General features: G+C 40.8%; 1 protein-coding gene across 1 annotated transcript in view; it reads left to right on the top strand.

Annotated features, from left to right (window-relative positions):
- Positions 1 to 19,697, top strand: part of PREP (prolyl endopeptidase) — a 98,545-nt gene that overhangs the window by 54,309 nt on the left and 24,539 nt on the right. The window contains exon 10 of the mRNA XM_062624451.1: positions 1,657 to 1,760. Coding sequence (XP_062480435.1) covers positions 1,657 to 1,760 — 104 coding nt within the window. The remainder of the gene's footprint in view (positions 1 to 1,656; positions 1,761 to 19,697) is intronic.

Raw genomic sequence — 19,697 nt, 5'->3', positions numbered from 1 at the left:
TAAAAATAGAACAAGAGATGCAGTATCAGGGATTCAGTTGCATATTACTGTAATATTAGGTTGATTGACTCCTGAAATGCAGTCTGTGACCGTGCTTATACTTTATCATGTGGTTTCCTAATACGCAGCTATTCGGCCTGCTCTGTGTGTAATGTTTGCCAATGCATTATCCAGCTTGGGTGGCTGTAAATATATGTCAGATGTCTGCTCTGCCTGTTACCACCTCATGTGCTTTTCTTTGTGCTTTGGCATGACTTTCTGGATCCTAATCTTTAAGGGAAATGCCGTTTTAATACTTGTTTGTACCTGTCACCCTGCATTAGGCTCGCTATTTACTTGTGATAAATGAAAAAAATTTAATTCCCAGCAGATAGGATTCCCTATTAATTCACCATTATAGAAAGTCTTTGTCAGTTATCAGGAATGTTAATTTTCATCTCTGTTCCTTTGCCAATCTGTCTTTTTGATTTTTCCACAGTCAGTGATTTAATGAGAACAATCTCTTGTATCAGATATGTTTCCTCATTATTTCATGTTTCAATATATTTTTTATTGCTAAACCTCTGTAATAATTACTTCTGATTTCCTGAAAGTAATTAAAATACAGACAATACAACAGTATTTCAATCAAGTCCTGTCCACCTTAGTTTTATGACATTGAGGAGCTTTTTGCCTTAACTTTCAGTGTTCTTTTCCTTAGTACACATTTTAAATTTTATAGAGACCACCTTTTTGTAAAGCTGAAAAACAAAGAATAATTAACACCGAGGTTAGTTTTATGTATCAGATGTATCTGCAGTATATCCATGAATATTAGGATTTTGTAAAATGTTACCCTAAGTGTTTATGCTCAGATGCTATTAAGGATGAATGACAGGAAATATAATTCATAGTCTAAATACAGAATTCTTCTTGGCTAATTACATGTCTGTTTAATATCTAGATTGCTGCAGTCTCTAAGATTCTGCCTCTGCTGCAACCTAGAAATCTTACACTGCTTATATACATAAATTTTCTCATGCGCACAGTCCTTTGGAAATCATGGGTGCACCTCAAGCAAGTCAAGTTGCCTTCAAACCTACAGGATCAGGTTGTGAAATAAATTGCATGAGACCAAATTCTGTTCAGTTACACAGGTAACTGTGCCAGTCTGCTACAATTTCAAGTGAATGCTTAGCTTTTTCCATTATCCAGCAGTCTGTTTGAATTGTATTTTCAAAATACTCTATCATAAAGAGAAAAATGTTGACCTGAATGAAATTCTTGATATATTTAGTCTCAGTATGGTGGCTCTAGAGGAGATGTTTCAAAACAGACATCCTGTTTATTTCTTCCAACATCATCATTTTCAATAAGTGCTGTGTAACTTTATGAAAACAAGGATTTTTTCCATTTTGCTTTAGCCACTTTGGATAGCTGGCTTTATATGGGCACAGAGATTTATTCCTTCTGTACAGAAAGTCTTTGCACCCTGCCTAGATGAAGTGCGTATATGTATGTGTTAAATTATATATTAACTGAAAGAATGTGTCTAGAGCTACTGTTCTTCACCTTGCCAAGTTACCTTTGCCATTCTTTATTCCATCACAGCACTTAAATCAGCATCCTTTTAATGATAGACATACACTAAGCTGACAACCTTGCACTCTATTTTAGGTATTATATATCACTGTGATCTGACCAAAGAGGAACTGGAGCCAAGAGTTTTTCGGGAGGTGACTGTGAAAGGATTTGATCCTTCAGTTTACCAGACAATTCAGGTAATAAACATGAATCCTGCTGTCTTGCTGTAATCACTTATGCAAGAGTTTAAGAAAATTGCACTTGGCTAAGGATGAGAGTGCTTTAATTAGCTTCTGGTTTGAGGTCTGTTCTCACTTTGAAGGAATTCTACCAACTCTTAATTAGAGAGATTGGAAGATGTCACTGCAGGTAACCAGGGCAGACTCAATCCTCACTTTCCTTACATTATGAGACAATATGTTCTTTACTTTTTTTCCCATATTACAGTATTCTTTGATATTTGTTTTAACATCAGGCAGCTGCTTTTCCATGTTTTTTCCAGGGCAGCTTGCCATGGCTGCCATAGGCAAGTGTGTCATAGGGCAAGACTTAAGAGGCAGTGGAGAAATAGAGGAAGCTTGGATTATCCAGTCATCTTCCCAGCTATTCCAAAGTATTCTGAGGCCCACTGGTGAAAGTGACAGCAATAGGTGAAACATTCTGTGTTTCAGGACTTAACTATGATTATTTGGAAGAAAAGCAGGAGAATATCTAGTGGTGTGAGCAGAAAAGTCATTTTCATGCATGCTGTGTAAGAATTTTGAGTTCTTACTCAAAAGGTTTTGAGTCCACCTTTCCTCCAGTGCCAGAGTATATTGTGTTCATTAGTGCATCAGTGCAGTTACACTTGGAGAAACTAACTTTGATTGTCATAAGAGCAGGATTAGACCATTTTTTTTGCAGTGCTGGGACTAGAACAAGGAGCAAAAGGTAAAAGCAATTTTAAATACATACATACATATATATAAATATTTCTAATAAAAACCCCCGTGAAGCAGTTAGTGACTTTTTGCCCTGATAAAACAAAGGCCCCCACATTTAAAAGTTTGTGCAAATGGAGTTAGTTACAGACATCGATCATTTACAGCCTAGTTCTGAGAGATGTGAACATGGAGAGAAATGAGTGAAGTCTTTCCTAGCAAGGTCTAATGACATTCAGGAAACTCCTCAGAAACCTAGAGAATGAAATCTTTGCTGATAAAGTACTTGGAGTTAACAAAGACTGGCAGATAACAAGGATGGCAGGTTACTGATTTATAATGATGTCAACTGCTTATTAAATGGTCCCATTATCATAATCTGCATTTCAGTATAACCAAGTGTGGGTGAGACATCTGGGAATCAGGGAGCGATTTATCCCACTTCAAAATCTGAAATCAGGTAGGTTATGTCAGTGGGTATCCCAGAGCTCCCTTTGTAATCCCTGGAAGGCCATAAGCTACATCTACAGTTACAAGAAGTGTGTCTTAGGATTCATAGAAATTTGCTGAAATCATATAATCATTTAGGTTGAAAAAGACCTTTGTGCTCATCAACTCCAAACACTAAGACGGCACACGTAGTCCACCACTAAACCATACCCCTAAGTGACGCATCCACATGTCTTTTGATATCTCCAGTGATGGTGACTCAACCAAAATAATTAGGGGTCTAGAAAAACAGTTATACTGTGATGCTTAGCATAGTTAATACCTGCAATTTATAGAAGAAATATTGAATAGTGGATTAATTATTTTATACGTAGGATTTCGCATCTGTAAATTAAGAGTGGAATAGAGGATTTTTCTTTCTATACACAAAGGTATAACAAGATCCAGTGCATAAAGTGGAACTTAAATAAGCTTAGGCAGGAAAAAGGTGAAATGACCTAGGGAGATAGTTAAGCAACAGTGTGACAGCATAACTTGGAGTCTTCGAAAGGAGGTTAGATATTTTTCTTAATCTCTTATTTTTAATTTTGCTTCTGGCATATATACAGGACAGATTCTCTAAAAGCATAATGACAGTAGTATGTGTGCATGTCCTGGGTTCAGCAAGGACCCAGGTTTACAACCACAAGGTGGTTGTAAACAGTCCCATATGTCTCTGTGTCTCCAGAGAGAAATAGAAGTGTTGTAGAGGACAGTTTGCTGGAAATGTTCTCACAGAGGATGTGTTTCTGCTGCTTTTCCTAAATTCATTAAGGGACTTCCTTAGGATAACTTCAGGGTATAGTGAGCTGAAAAAGAGAAAGAAAACAGCATTCTCTTTAGGAAAGAACTTGTTACATTGTAATACTGCCATCAGACTCAGAAGGATAATAATGGAACACAAATACCCATGTAATTAAAAAGAGTTTAGAAGGAGTTGCCATAAATTAGAAATAATGTATTTTTGTAGTAAACAGAATTTTATGAAATGTCTGGAAAAACAAAATCTTATTTTATGTTTAAATCAATTACATGCTAAAATAAGGTAAAGTAGAAGAATAATACAAATAATTTCAAGGAGGCAACATGCTGTTGCTATGCCCTTGGAAGCCTTCACTTTGTAAATCACTGGCAGAGCTTCACCGCTAGGCTGTAATGCAATAGAAGTCAATGTCACTGTTTCTGGTTTTCTCCTTACTCTTGTTCAGTACCAGCTCTAGGGAAATGCGACCCATGTAGTTACACTGGGATCAGTGCTTACGAAAAGCAGTCTTGGCTCACCACTCATCTAGTGTTGCCTTTTATCAACAAATGATCTCAGTATGGTGACATCTTGGGAATTAAGTTTTCCCTTATCATTCAAATAAACAGAAACATCTCAGCTGAGCTGAGAAAGAGGCTGTTTGTCAGAGCCAGACCTGGGGCTGCCTGGTTACGTTTATAAGTAACTCAGCCTGCCAGTGCTGCCCACTTCTGCCAGTCCTTGTGTCCATTTGTGGGGTCCCACTTGGACCCTTGATGATGCTGCTTCTTGGAGGAGAGAAAGGGAAATGGCAGCTTACCAAAGCAGCTTATAAATGGCTGTCAGCCTAGATGAAAGCCTTGCATAGCCATTGCAAAACTCAGGGGGAATTATGAAAGAAACTCAAAGTTAAGAGTTCAAGATATATACTGAGAATAGGCAAAGATTGCTGATTACAGGACAGTGAACACCACTGTGGAATTTATTTCTTAATTTTACTTTCCATCAGAATTACTAAGCAGTAAAGAAAAATGTTACTGACTCTGTCCTGATCAGTGTCCTTTATGAAAGGCAGGTCTCCTGCCAAGGTTCTTCCTTTATTCACATATACCTGAATAAATACCTGCTAAGGCTAGCTAACTTCCTAGCTTTCTCTGTGTAACATATATGAAACTTTAATGAAGAGTTTTTCTTTAGCAGTCTTTGAAAATAACCGAGTTAAGAAGATTTGAACTGAGGTGTAAGGTGTCGTGTATATGAAACCTGAATTAACAGCAATTAGAAATTGCCAGTGCTTGTTTCTTATTCTTTTGGATCCACTTCGCAGTGTTTCACAGATGCTGTGCAGTGCAAGTGTGGACCAGTAATAAAGTTTACTACGCTAAGTATAATTATGGTAGAGCAGCTGCTTTGTAATACCTGAGGTTAAGTTCTTACCCTTTGGCAACTCAAGAGCAAAATAGCCAACTTAGATTGCACGGAAGGGAGAGATGTTTCAACATACCTGACGTTTCCACCAGGCTAAGAGTATACCTGTAGGTTGTTGGCTCTGACACCATGGAAGTACATAGTCTAACTTACTGTGCAATAGCTTGTGTATATGCCCTTACCTTGGAAGACTCTCTGACCTTCATGAAAAAGTCACTCTGTTTAAAATGCTTGCCACATCAAAAAATTATCCTGGCTACTTTTATTAAATGGTATATTAAGTTGTGTTAATGACTTTTCCTCTGCCAAAGGCTCCTTAAAATCTGTCTTTCCTTCCATGCACACTTCCATCCATCACGATGACAAACTTTTTCAGGATATGGCCTGGGCTGGGTTTTACAGGAGGAAAAAAGACTTTTACAGGAACTTGGAAATGGCACTTGCCATAAACTGTTTGTTGCATCCATAATACAAATGCTCATTTAAATAAAGAGTCTTTACTGTTTGTTGCGTCAATAATACAAATGCTCCTTTAAATAGTCTTTATTTTTTATCTTCACACAGTTGCCAACTAAGTTCTTGCATACCTCTCCATATTAACACCTCACAGTGACACTTAATTGTGGATAAACAGTCATCTGGCCTGGCTCACAACTCGCCTACTTTTAGGCTGATATGCAGGCTTGTAAGTGTTGAAATTGCAACAATAAAAATGTTGTTTGGCTCCTTTTGCCATACTTTGAATACCTTCCAGTACTGCCCTTAAAATAGTTTGAGATGAACCAAAACCAGATGTTGCTATTGACAGATGCACTTCAGAGTAGCCCTTGCAGAAGAACGGTGAAATTTGTAACACAGCTTAGTTTTACAACTTAGTTTGATTCAGAAGCAGCTGCTGTTTAGATACTGTTGCAGAGATGAAAGAAGGACAAGAAGGGTATTTATTCTTCGGGGGGGGACACCTGGGATTAATTTTCTACTCTTTCTTTTGCAGAAAGTATTTTTATAGGTAATGGTTTATTCCTCAGTCTTTTACCCCCATCTTCAAGCCCTTACATCCCTGATTTCAAGTTATGAGTCATGATAGGGAAAATTTGTCTACAGTCATTTTAATACCTAGTGGAACTCTGCACCATACAGTTTGGCACAGGAAAAAAAAACAGTTTCAGGAAAACACAATACTGAAAGCAGATGAGTCAGGCTTGAGGCTGATTGGCAGAGCTGTGGGAGAAACTTGTGCACAGCATCTGCCCACGCTATTCCTGGATCTCTCCATTGCTGCTGGTGTCATTCCATGAGCATTAAATTCCGTCATTAAGATAAAAAGTAACAGAGAGCAGCAGAGGAGGGCAGTGTCCTGTGGGAGATGTAGTAAGTTCAACCTGCTTAGCAATGCAAGAACTGGTGTTATCATTGTTTTTTCAGTATGGCTGTAGTGATAGTCTTAATGTTGTTTATTTTCCTTATCTATGTGTATATGAATAAATCACTGGAGTTTGGAAAGAAATTCAGTAGCTTTGACTGTCTCTGTTGAGGAAAAGCATTCTCATACCAGAGAGGAAAGGCATAGACTTTTTACATTAATTCTGAACAAAGAATTGTCTTCCCTTCAGAGGAGTAAGTATTTCTGGCATCATTTTCTTCCCTCTTCTGAGAATCCAGCACAGCCAAAAGGAGTGGTACTTCCTTGCTTCTGACTGTACTTGGAGTTTCAATCCTGTCTTGATCTTACAGAATGGAAGGATAGAATTAATACTTTGGGGAAAATAAGTGTTGTTGTTTGTTTCTATTTTATTGCTTTTATTTCCTTGTGGTTCCACACTGCAGTAAGGAAAAAAATGAAGGAATATTGGGGGGAGGAAGGAATGTGAACAAATCATAGAATGCACCAGTTTTAGTCATTGCCACAGTGTGGCAGGCACCTGCTCTCTTGAAGGGGGACAGTGAGCTTTGAGCTGCTTCCGTCGGAGCTCCTGGGAAGAAGACTGAAGTCTTCAGCTCTGAACTCTGCCAGTGTTTTGGCAGTGTCTGTGTTTTTGGCACCAAGGCAACAGGCTTGCTCTGGAGGACATCAACAAAATCACAGTGACAGCTGTGGCAGTATTGGCTGTTTGCCTATGTGAATTTAGCATCTTACAACCGTGGCATGTGGTTGTTACAAACACACCACTTTAATCTGCTTTTACCTCTTCTAATTGCAAGTCACTGAAAAAGCACTGACTGAAAATGCAGTCCCCTAATTTTAAAGCCCTAAATTTCTTGAAAGCTGAAAGATTGTGTATTAAATATGTTACAGATTTGCAAGCAGAGTACATGTAATTTTAAGGGGGAAAATTGGCATTATGAAGGACTTCCATGCTAGACTTCATACATGTCGAGAAGAGTATCAAGTGAAGAATTTCCCATAATGACCTTATGTGCTCTTGACCTTTTAAATCCGTATGCCTGAGCAGATGAGTAGCAGTTGGTTCTACACTGATTATATTTAAGGAGCTCCATCCAGTACACTTCAGATAATTCTTACCAGTAATTCTCACCAGTAATTCTCACAGACCATGGTATTCCTTAAATGTCTGGAGTAGGAACCAGATCTCTCTATTCAAAGTAAGAGGATGAAGTGGTAGGACTTCGCATTGTTTTCTTTGCCAGTCCAGTTCAAACGCTGTTTTAAGGTCTAAATGTCTGGTATTGCTTTCTCCCCTTCTTCCATACCGCAGGGGATTGTTGCATAGTTTAGGATGGTGGGAGCTTTTGTTCAGCAGAATGCAGAACAATGGAAATGTGGCTTGGGATGAGAGTACAGAACTGCTCTTTGGAACAATCAGCTCAATACCAGACCACACTGTATGGGGGATAATACTAAAATACCAGTCTCTGAGTTCATTTGGATTGTCATACAGGCTTTGTGATTCACTAGTTCCAAGCTTTTAGTACTAGATTGCTTATTTTTCTGTGAAGTGTGCAGGGAATTGAAAAGCTGCTTAAAATGTTAGTCTGTAGGACCTTCATGCTCAAGACATGTTTTAAGCCTATGAGAGAATTGCTTAGTAGTTTAACTAAAACTCATTATGAAATATTATTCTTATGCCTTAGTAGAACTTTTTTTTGAACTTACAGTGGTTTGTTTTCCACTTTTCTAGTGGATGGAGATATTAGTTGGCATGCTTGATCCCAAGCTGCATTCTGTGCTCCATTGCTGTCTCAGAATTCCTTAAAACACAAGGAGAAATAACATAGAATAAAACAGAGCTATAACCATTGAACATAGTGTAGTGTGAGCTCCCTTTTTACACACAGGAGCTTAAGCAATTCTGATGGAGCTTAAAGGATTGTTTTACATCTTCCCATGTCTTAAATTATTCAATTTTTAATTGTGAATTAAAAAAATATTTTTCATTCTTACAATAAATGGTGAAATAGATTTCCTATCAGGAAAAAGATCTTAAAGGCCATTCACTCAAGGCATCTTAAATGAATGTGTGTGTTTAAGCTTTCAGGAATCTCTGTAGGTAGATTCTTTACTGATACAGGGATTAAAATGAGACTGTTGTTGCAGTAAAAATGCTTGTTTCTTGTCCTCTTTCTAAACAAATCACTGAAGACTTCTTCCCTTCTCTTTTTTTCTCCAGCTTTCATATTCATTCCTGTGATTGATCTCACCTCCAGTAATTAACCATGAACATATTACTATTTTAATTAACTCTCTTACAAGATAAGTGAGAATTCTATTTAATGATTCTCATTGGGAATCTTCTTTCAACTTTTCTTCTCCCTTTTGTGTAAGATATTGGTGTTATTTTTCAAAGGTAGTGAGTATTATTAGCTCCATTCTACAGGAACAGGAAGATTCAGAATGAAATTTGTCCGTGGTTTGATGAGGTTACACTGGGAATATGTTTTGATGGTTTACTATTCTAGTGGCAGTAGTTTGCTACTCCTCTTTTTGCTGATCCTCTGAGTTCAATCTTCAGATATGGTTTAAAAACTTAATCACACCAGTTATTAAAGTCTTAAACAAGTAACAGTTCATAAAACTTCAGTATCATTAAAAAGCCCCAAGTCTCGATCTCTCTAATAGTATTACATGCTGAGAAAACCCTGTCTTTTGATCAGTATGGTATTTGTGTGTCCTGTATAGTGCAGATTGAATGACTAATTCCATCAGCACAGTAAAGAAAGAAGTGGTAGCTGCCACTTTTATTTTCTCTGTCCCTTTTCTGAGGCTAAATGTCAAGCTTCAGCATGCCAGCATTGTTCAGAATGAGAGTGCTTCTCTGAGAGTGTGGGAATTTTTCTGTCCATCTGCTTACCCATTACTTTGCCTCATAGAGCCTAGCAGGGAGGGTGTTAAACCATAATGATAATGTTCCATTGAGGACAGATGCTCTGGGGCTACAGTCATTGGTTTTATTCACACCGCTGGGAAAAGATTATTAAATGACTGAGGTTGTCAGTCATCACTGGTGTGGGCCAGCGTTTGAGCCATTGATCTAGTAGCAAAAAGCATTGAATTCCTTTATCAGGCCACCAAGGCAACTAGACTTTCCTGGTTGCCTTTTTCAGCACTGTGCTGGCAGAGTTGTGTAAGTCTGTTGAAGAGTCATTAGGTTTCCAAAGCAGGGAATGTGTTACAGTCCAAGAGGTAGGATATTGGCTTTTCCTGCGAGACAGAAACCAGCTGTTATTACCCAGCAGGTGGTGGCAGCTGTGAATTAAAAAACCTGTAGAAGAACTGCTGTGATAACCAAAAGACAGAAAAACAGGGAAAGAGAAGAAGCTAAAGTTCCTGAATGTGGTTGGAGGTGGTGGTGACATGGGCATGTACCCATGTCCCAAAACTGACCATTGTGGCTACCACAGCTAGAGCATACTGATCTGTCCTGAGCACAGTGGTAGGTCACTTCTGCCTGTACAGAAAAAAAAAAAAAAAGCCTGGTTGGCTTTTGTCTGCCTTGTACTTAAAAGCCTGCAGTCTCCCTAGGCAATCTGTTCCAGTGTCTCACTGTATTTACTGTTAGAAAGCTTTTGCAGGGAGCAGAGTTTCACAAGCACAAGGTCTCACGTAAATTCCCTTGCCGCAGTTGAATTGCTTAGTGTCCCTCACAGACATGGAAGATGGGTTATTCTCTTCTAGTTACAGCAAACTTGTGCATATTTAGAGATTGACATTGTTATGTCCTTGCAATTTTTTTCCTTTAGACTAAAAATATATAAGAAAACCCCTGCACTCTGTTTTTTTTAGCGGATTGTATTGGCTGAGCCTTCTATCACTCTTCTTCCTCTCACTGGAGTCTCTTTAGATGCTCAGTATATGGTGTGCCATGGTTTAAACTGAACACAGCACTCTAGCTGAGGCTTCGCAAATGCTGCATACAGCAGAAAGAGTTATTTGTAAGTCTTGTGGTTGAGACTTTGGCTTAGATGTCCCACTCTAGGGTTTGCCTTTTCCTTAGCAATTCATTGTTCGTGTAAGTTCAGTTTGGCATGTACTGTATCTCCCAAAATACTTCTCTGAATTATTTTTTAGTCAGTTGTTCTCTGACTATATGTGATTGCACCTGTCAGAGTATAGTATGTTACATTTCTGGCCTTACTGAATTGCATTGTACTTTTTCAGGTAGTTTTGCTTTCCCTTTGTTATGCATTCCAAAAAGCACTCTGTTGTTACCTCTTTTCTGCAGCATCTCAGTGTTTCCTGTTAGCAGTTAAGCTTCCCAGCAGCTCCATATTCCATTTAAATACTTTACGTGGGATGCATCTCTCATTCTGAATGGTGTCTTTGTAGACTATCAGGGGACTGGGATGTTTTCAGAATAGAAATGACTCTGGCAGATCTGAGAGGTTTGTGTTTCAGAATTGCAGGCCTCCAGTGCACACAAGTCGGTAACTAGTTTGTGCAGTCATCTATTAGGCTTGACATGTGACTGATCCAAAGAGGTTTAAGATAGTACAGGAGCCTGTGGATAACAAAATAGAAGGTTGGTGCTTCTGTATGCACTTGCATTATTGTAGTACTTCAGAGTCTTAGTCGTGGACCACATACACCGGTGTGCTGCATAGCACAGAACTGCAGGCCATCACAGGGTCCTTACCAACAGCAGCTTGAAATCAGAACAGCGAACTAAGTTGATTTTGGAAGATTAATGATAACTACTCATTTTCTGCATACAGGAGACAAATTAGAATTGGTAATATTTAAAACTAATGAAAAATGCATATAAACTTTGGCCACATATCACACAGCACAATGAAATTATACTGTCTTCACCCAGGGCCAAAACTGCTTGGTGGATTAGGATTTTTTATGCTGATGTTAATTAACATTCATCATCGTGGTGGAAAACAGATTGATGGAGTTGAGAGTGGAAAACAGCAATTTCAAATATTGGTGAGATTTTACATAGACTTGTTTCACACTTGGTATAACTAAGTTGTTCATAGGACAGGACCAGGAGCCTCTGCAAAGTAAATGAGGCTGTGTGGCCACTGCTTGGAGCAGACTGCAATTTAAAGGAAAAAAGCTAAGCAAATAATAGCATGTCTTGTAAACTGAAGCTACAACTCTTGCTTTCACTGTGAAAGTGATTACCTTGGAAAAGTATGAATATTAACCTCTCTAGGCTGAAAAGGCTCAGCTCCCTCAGGCTTTCCGCATATCATAGAATCATAGAATAATTAGGGTTGGAAACGACCTTAAGATCATCTAGTTCCAACCCCCCTGCCATGGGCAGGGACACCTCACGCTAAACCATGTCACCTAAGGCTCTGTCCAACCTGACCTTGAACAACGTCAGGGTTGGAGCATTCACAACCTCCCTGGGCAACCTATTCCAGTGCCTCACCACCCTAACAGGAAAGAATTTCCTCCTTATATACAACCTAAACTTCCCCTGCTTAAGTTTTAACCTGTTACCCCTTGTCCTATCACTACAGTCCCTAATGAAGAGTCCATCCCCAGCATCCCTATAGGCCCCCTTCAGATACTGGAAGGCTGCTATGAGGTCTCCACGCAGCCTTCTCTTCTCCAAGCTGAACAGCCCCAACTTTCTCAGCCTCTCTTCATACAGGAGGTGCTCCAGTCCCCTGATCATCCTCCTGGCCCTTCTCTGGACTTGTTCCAACAGTTCCGTGTCCTTTTTATGTTGAGGACACCAGAACTGCACACAGTACTCCAGGTGAAGTCTCATGAGAGCAGAGTAGAGGGGCAGGATCAGCTCCTTTGACCTGCTGGTCATGCTGCTTTTGATGCAGCCCAGGATACGGTTGGCTTTCTGGGCTGCAAGTGCACACTACCGGCCCATGTTCATTTTCTCATCAACCAACACCCCCAAGTCCTTCTCCACAGGGCTGCTCTGAATCTCTTCTCTGCCCAACCTGTAGCTGTGCCTGGGATTGCTCCAACCCAGGTGTAGGACCTTGCACTTGTCATGGTTGAACTTCATGAGGTTGGCATCAGCCCACCTCACAAGCATGTCAAGGTCCCTCTGGATGGCATTCCTTCCCTCCAGCGTATCAACCGAACCACACAGCTTGGTGTCATCGGCAAACTTGCTGAGGGTGCACTCAATCCCACTGTCCATGTCAGCAATGAACATGTTGAACAAGACCGGTCCCACACTGATCCCTGAGGGACACCACTCGTTACTGGTCTCCAGCTGGACATTGAGCCATTGACCACAACTCTTTGTGTGTGACCATCCAGCCAGTTCTTTATCCACCAAGTGATCCATCCATCAAATTGATGTCTCTCCAATTTAGAGACAAGGATGTTGTGGGGGACAGTGTCGAATGCTTTACACAAGTCCAGGTAGATGACATCAACTGCTCTACCCCTGTCCATCAGTTCTGTAGCCCCATCATAGGAGGCCACCAAATTGGTCAGGCAGGATTTCCCCTTAGTGAAGCCATGCTGGCTGTCACCAAGCACCTTGTTGATTTTCATGTGCCTTAGTATGCCTTCCAGGAGAATCTGCTCCAAGATTTTGCCAGGCACAGAGGTGAGACTGACTGGTCTGTAATTCCCTGGGTCATCCATTTTCCCTTTCTTGAAAATGGGGGTTATATTTCCCTTTTTTCAGTTGTTGGGAACTTCACCTGACTGCCATGATTTCTCAAATATGATGGCCAGTGGCTTAGCAACTTCATTCGCCAGCTCCTTCAGGACCCGCAGATGGATCTCATCAGGACCCATGGACTTGTGCATGTTCGGATTTTTAAGATGGTCTCAAACCAGATCCTCTCCTACAGTGAGCGCAAGGTCTTCATTCTCACAGTCCCTGCATCTGCCTTCCAAGACTTGGGTGGTTTGGTCAGAGACTTTGCCAGTGAAGACCGAGGCAAAGAAGTCATTCAAAACCTCAGCCTTCTCCAAATCCTGTGTAGCCAGTTCTCCCAAGAGCTTCCTGAGGGAGCCTATGTTCTCCCTAGTCTGTTTTTTATTTGCTATGTACTTGTAGAATCCCTTCCTGTTATGTTTAATACCTCTAGCTAAGTTTAATTCTAACTGGGCCTTAGCTTTCCTAACCTGGTCCTTAACTTCCCGGACAACATCCCTGTACTCTTCCCATGCCACCTGTCCTTGCTTCCACTTATTATAAACTTCTCTTTTCATTTGAATTTTCCTCAGGAGCTCCTTATCCATCCAAGGAGGTCTCCTGGCCCTCCTGCTGCACTTCCTTCTGGTTGGGATGCAACACTCCTGAGCTTGGTAGCTCAGGTGATCCTTGAATATCAACCAACAGTCTTGGGCCCCTCTGCCCTCTAGGGCTGTATGCCATGGAACCTTCCAAAGCAGGTTCCTGAAGAGGCCAAAGTCTGCTCTTTTGAAGTCCAGGGCAGTGAGCTTGCTGCACGCTCTTCTCACTGTCTTGAGGATCTCGAACTCGACCATCTCATGATTGCTGCATCCAAGGGTGCCCTGGAGACTCACATTTGCAACGAGCCCTTCCCTGTTGGTGAGCACGAGGTCAAGCATGGCACCTCTCCTTGTTGGCTCCTCTATTACTTGGAGAAGGAAGTTGTCTTCCACACAATCGAGGAACCTCCTGGATTGCTTGTGCTGGGCCGTACTGACCTTCCAACAGATGTCAGGGTGGTTGAAGTCACCCATGAGAACAAGGGCCTGCGAGTGTGAGGCTTTTCCTATCTGTCTGTGGAGTGCTTCATCCACAGGTTCTCCTTGGTCAGGCGGTCTGTAACAGATCGCCACAGTAATGTCTCCCATAGCTGTATTCCCTTTAACCCTGACTCACAAACTCTCTGTGGACTGCTCACCTGTCCCCAGACACAGTTCCATACTCTCCAGCCTATCCCTGACATAAAGGGCAATTCCCCCTCCCTGCCTGCCAGGCCTGCCTTTTCTAAAGAGCCTGTAACCTTCCATTCCAACACTCCAGTCACAGGAGCCATCCCACCATGTTTCTGTGATGCCTATTATATGATACCCCCGTAGACATGCACACATCTCTAATTCATATGAGAGATGCTCCAGACCCTAAGTCATTCTAGTGCCTCTTTGCTAGAGTTGCTTCAGGAGCTCCATGTCCCTTGTACTGGGGAGCCCAGAAATGGACATGTGTCCTGGGTTCAGCAGTAGCAGTCATTTTTCCCCTTCTTGGTAGCTGGTGCAGTGCAATGTTTTGACTTTCAGCTCGGGAACGGAGCTGATAACAATGATGTTTTGGTTTGGCCAAGGACTTTGTGAGCCTCATGCTCTGCCAGGGAGGAGGGGAAGCCGGGAGGAAGCAGAGACAGGACACCTGACCCAAACTGACCAAAGAGGTATTCCATACCACAGCACGTCATGCCCAGGAGGTAACTGGGAGTTAGCCGGAAGGGCTGGGAGACGGCAGGGTTGGAGGAGGTATCGGTCGGAGCTTGGTTGGGCCTGGGGGGCGAGTTATCGGTCGGCTGGTGGTGAGATGATGTATTCTCTTCCCTTGTTATTTCCTTTATCATTATTATCATTGGTGGTAGCAGTAGTGATTTGTGTTATACCTTAGTTACTAAACTGTTCTTATCTCAACCCGTGGGAGTTGCATTCTTTTCGATTCTCCTCTCCGTCCCTCCGAGAGCAGGGGGAGGGCAAGAAAAGGGGGGGAAGTGAGCGAACGAATTACCTGACTGGGTTTAAACCACGACAACATGGTACTCCAGGTGTGATATCACCAGGGCTAGTAGAGATAACCTCATTTGACTTGATGGCAGTACTCTTCCTAATGCAGCCCAGGCCGCTTTGGCCACAGGAGACATTGCTCCTGGCTCATGGACAACTTGTTGTCCACCAGGAGCTACCAGATCCCTCTCCACAGAGCTACTTTGCAGCAGGCCAACCCCCAACCTGTACTGGCACATGGGGTTATTCCTCCCCAGTGGAAGGAGGAATAGTGCATAGTCAATAGGATTTTATCTAGACAGATTTGGTAGGTTAGTTTTCCTTAAATTGTCATTCACTGGTGAAGAGAGAGGACAATTTGAACACCAAGTGCTTTGATAAGTATCCAGAGATGCAGTTGTGAACTTGTGTAAGTGGACCATATATGGGTGGGATCATTCAGGAGACTTCAGTATTGTATGCTCACAGTATAAGATCAGAAGTAATAAAAAATTAAAAATTATAAAATCTTGGGGCATTCTGGAGGAATTTTTTTCCAAAGAAACAGAAAGCCAGGCAGCACTTCGCTTTATACCCAGAAACAGCTCATCCACTAATTATGAGAGCTTTTTTTTCTGTGGGCTTTTGTCTGCTTATGATCCAGTACAAATTCATCAGTGTGCAGTATTTATTATTGAGAGTAATTTGTAGTTTGCATCTTCATTTAGCAGTTGATTTAATTTTATCAACACTACCCAGAGGTACTGAAAGAATATAATCTATCCTAAGATTAATTATTTTTGATCTGTCCTTGAGACATCTCTCAGGAAATTTATGGAACAAGGGGAGCCTCTTAGAAATACTGCTATTATTCATAGTAACTAGTTTTTCAACTGTGTAGATGAATGATATAAAGAAATGGATGATTTCCTTAGTTCTGGCTTGCTATTCTCACAGACAGGGAAAAACTGAGGCATAAATTCTCCCTGACAGTTCCCTGAAGTGCTTGCTTTTCAGCCAATTTGTCAATTATTTTTGAAAGTAGCAGCGCACAGAGATCACTGCTAACAGATAAAAATAGACAAGATATAGAAAAGCTTCAAATCAGGCAATCTTTTACCAGTAGGAACATCCTTAACTTTTTCCTTCTAATACTGGTGTTTTTTGAAATGTTAGCACTCACTCTAGTTGACTTGAGATCATTAGGCATTTGATCTGTTGATTTGTTAGTACTTGAATTCCTTATATCTGATACAAGTTTGTTGAACTGTTCACATTTTGCCTAAGATTGTTGCGAGCTGTCCTTAGTCTTATGGCTTTAAAAAGAAAAGGCATTCCTGTTTTCCTCATTTTTCTCCTCCCTCTTCCAATAGTATTATAGGGATGCATCAGTACACATCCTGGTGTTCATGTTACGAGGTAACTTAAAGTCTTGCTTACCATGTTTGTCTGGAAATTATGCTGTCACTTGGAATTTTTACTGGGTTGCTTTATACTAGTTTTGGTTTAAATTTTTCCCTAAGTAGTGTTATAACAGTGTCATAGCAATTCATTCTCATAATTCTTTTATTCTTCTTGCTACTCGCTGGGTGATTTTTCTTTGTTGTACAATGAGTGCTGCAAATCTGAAAACAATAGATGAGCCTGAAATATTGTCTCCCGGCAAGGGGTGGTCACCAGACACAAATGTTGAAATCAGTGGCATCTGAATCCTTAATTATTGTCTTCTAAGCTAGCAACCCAAATATTTTCTAGGATTTTAGTACTTTAGTTTATCCTTGACCATTCTCAAGGGATTTTTTTTTTCCTGCTGCTGACGTTTTAGTTTTGTAATGATGTAGGGACACAAATGGGTAACTTTAAATTCAAGCTGAAATCTCAGAAAATAAATTATTTGTAGCTACAATGTGAGTGAGAAATGACACAGGAAGTGCTTCATAATGCTTTTATGTGACCTGTTTATTCCAGTAAGTTCTTCAGAATAAATATGCACAGGGTGGTTGACCTATGACTGATTTTGAAAGATGTATTATCCAGTGTAGGTGATCTCTGTTTCTTTTCAAACCAAAAAGAAGGAGCCATAGAATGGTTTGGGTTGGAAGGGACCTTAAAGATTATCCAGTTTCAACCCCCTGCCACAGGCAGGGACACCTTCCACTGGAGCAGGTTGCTCCAAGCCCTGTCCAACCTGGCTTTGAACACTGCCAAGGATGGGGTAACCACAGCTTCTCTGGACAACCTGTGCCGGTGCCTCACCACCCTCACAGGGAAGAACTTCTTCCTAATATCTAATCTCAATTGACCCTCTTTAAGTTTAAAACCATTTCCCCTTGTCCTGTCACTACATGCCCTTGTAAAAAGTCCCTCTCCAGTTTACTTTCAGGCCCCCTTTAGGTACTGAAAGGCTGCTCTAATGTCTCCCTGGAGCCTTGTCTTCACCAGGCTGAACAAGCCCAGCTCTCTCAGCCTGTCTTCACAGGAGAGGTCCTCCAGCCCTGTGAATGAAACGTATCAGCTGTTTTTTCAATATTATACTAGTCACATTCAGAATTTTTTGTAGGTGTTTAGTGATTTATAGCACCTCTGGTTTTGGGTAACCAACTTGATACCTATAAACATGCTATGATATTCTAAGGAAGAGAAAGCAGAGTGCTCTGAAATTGTCCAGGGATTGAAAGTCATAAATAAAACATCTTGGCAATGTTGAGTATGTGGGTCTTCTTCAGGCATTAACACAAGCTGGGCACTTGACATTACCAGTGTCAAGACTGAATTTGTTCTGTGTAAGAATTTTTGGATACAGGTTTACAGGTGAAATTTGAGCACCCTGAACCATGTAGGTGTAAGGGAGAAAAACCAACAGTGGTTGTGTAATCTTTTTGACTCTTGTAAGAGCTCTGAAGCAGGGCTGGGTTGAGGTAACCAAGCCAGTTTTGAGCAAGACAAAGACAGAAACAGAAAAACTGAATGAGACAGTTACTGTTTGAGGTGAATATATCTTTTTCTCACTATGTTGAATTAGATGTATGTACCTATAACAGTGCAAAATCATAAATAAGAATAGTTGTTGTGGAGTAGCTTATATAAGCTAAGTTCTCCCCTTGCTTACCCCATGGTAAGTTGCTTCTACATTTTATTTCTTGTAGTGTTTCTCACTACAGCTTGAGCTGATACCCAGCATGGTAAAGATGAGTAGTGTTTACTTTCTAATGCTTACACGCTATTACAGTGAGTTGACTCCTGCCAGAGCGGTTTTCTCAATGAAGTAAAGCTTGATTTAATGAAAGAAATTGCACTACCCAGCACCTGTTATTTATGTTTTTATTTATAACTGTGCTCGTCCTATTGAGACAGTACTTTGCTTATCTCATGCTGTACTACATAATAATAATTTCTCGAATGTGTAACCACAGAAGTAACTAGACTGTAACTTTTAGAGGCTCCTGGGACACTTTTCTGTTTCACATGACTACAATGTATATTTAGCTCAAAAGGTAAATGTTACCTATCTGATATCTGCCTGTCTCTGCACCGTACACAGTTTTCTTTAAGGCAAATTGATAAAAGAAATGAAAACGATGTGGCAGATGCTAATTCTGCTGCAAGGAACTCTGAAAGGGGCAGAGGATAAACATTTAGAGAAGAAGTAAGAAGTCATCCAGGTTGCAAAAGTGGAGTAGAGGGGATTCTCATTGCATCCCATTTGCTTCTAATGCTTTATGCAAAGGGAATGCTGCCTTTTAACTAATGTAGAAAAGTGTAATTTAAAAGCGCATATCAGTCTTGCAGGATTTCTGAACTTTCAGCTATATTTTTGTCTTGCCTTCCCCTCCCTCCTCCCACTAGCCTGTGATACACCTCCCTGCAATCATTTGGAGCTAAGCAGCTGAACTTAGTAAGGAGGCATTTCTTCTAAAAGACCATCTCCTGGCACATTGCCTCTATCAGCATGAGGCTGCTTTTTGTGCCAGTGAGTGGGTTGTAAAATCATTTCTTCTAAAAGGTTTCTTGATTATTTTCACAGTACTTTTGCAAATGACTGTTCTCCTTTCTGGGTTTTACCTGCATGAATATTTACTGTGCTGAGTAACTTTGGCCCCTGTCCAGTTCTGTATTAAGCAAGCTTCGCAACCCACGCAGAATTGCTTTGAAGCTAATTTAAGAGGACTAAAGAAGATTGATGAGGATTCCCCTCTAAAGAAAAGAAACCTCAGATCCCGTGGATTTGCTGTGTAGTTGTAATCGTTCTCTATTACTTCTCCTGGCTTGTGGTTCATGCTGTATATAGGAATACAAAAACTGGTTGTAAGAGCTGCTCTTACAGTGGCTGTTGGCTGGCTGCCAGAGTTATCCATGGGGCCGCTGGTGGTCTTATACTTGGGTCTGTGCCAATGCTGCAATAAATAAGATGTTTTGCTTGTGATGGGCTATAATCTTTAGCCTCACACTGGTATCAGATTTT

Source organism: Pezoporus occidentalis, unplaced genomic scaffold (assembly GCF_034315485.1).
Source record: "Pezoporus occidentalis ecotype Australia unplaced genomic scaffold, CSIRO_AGI_Poc_V1 ctg109, whole genome shotgun sequence".
NCBI lineage: Eukaryota > Metazoa > Chordata > Aves > Psittaciformes > Psittacidae > Pezoporus > Pezoporus occidentalis.
Note: the sequence above shows the minus strand (reverse complement) of the source record. Positions and strands in the feature narration are given on the sequence as shown.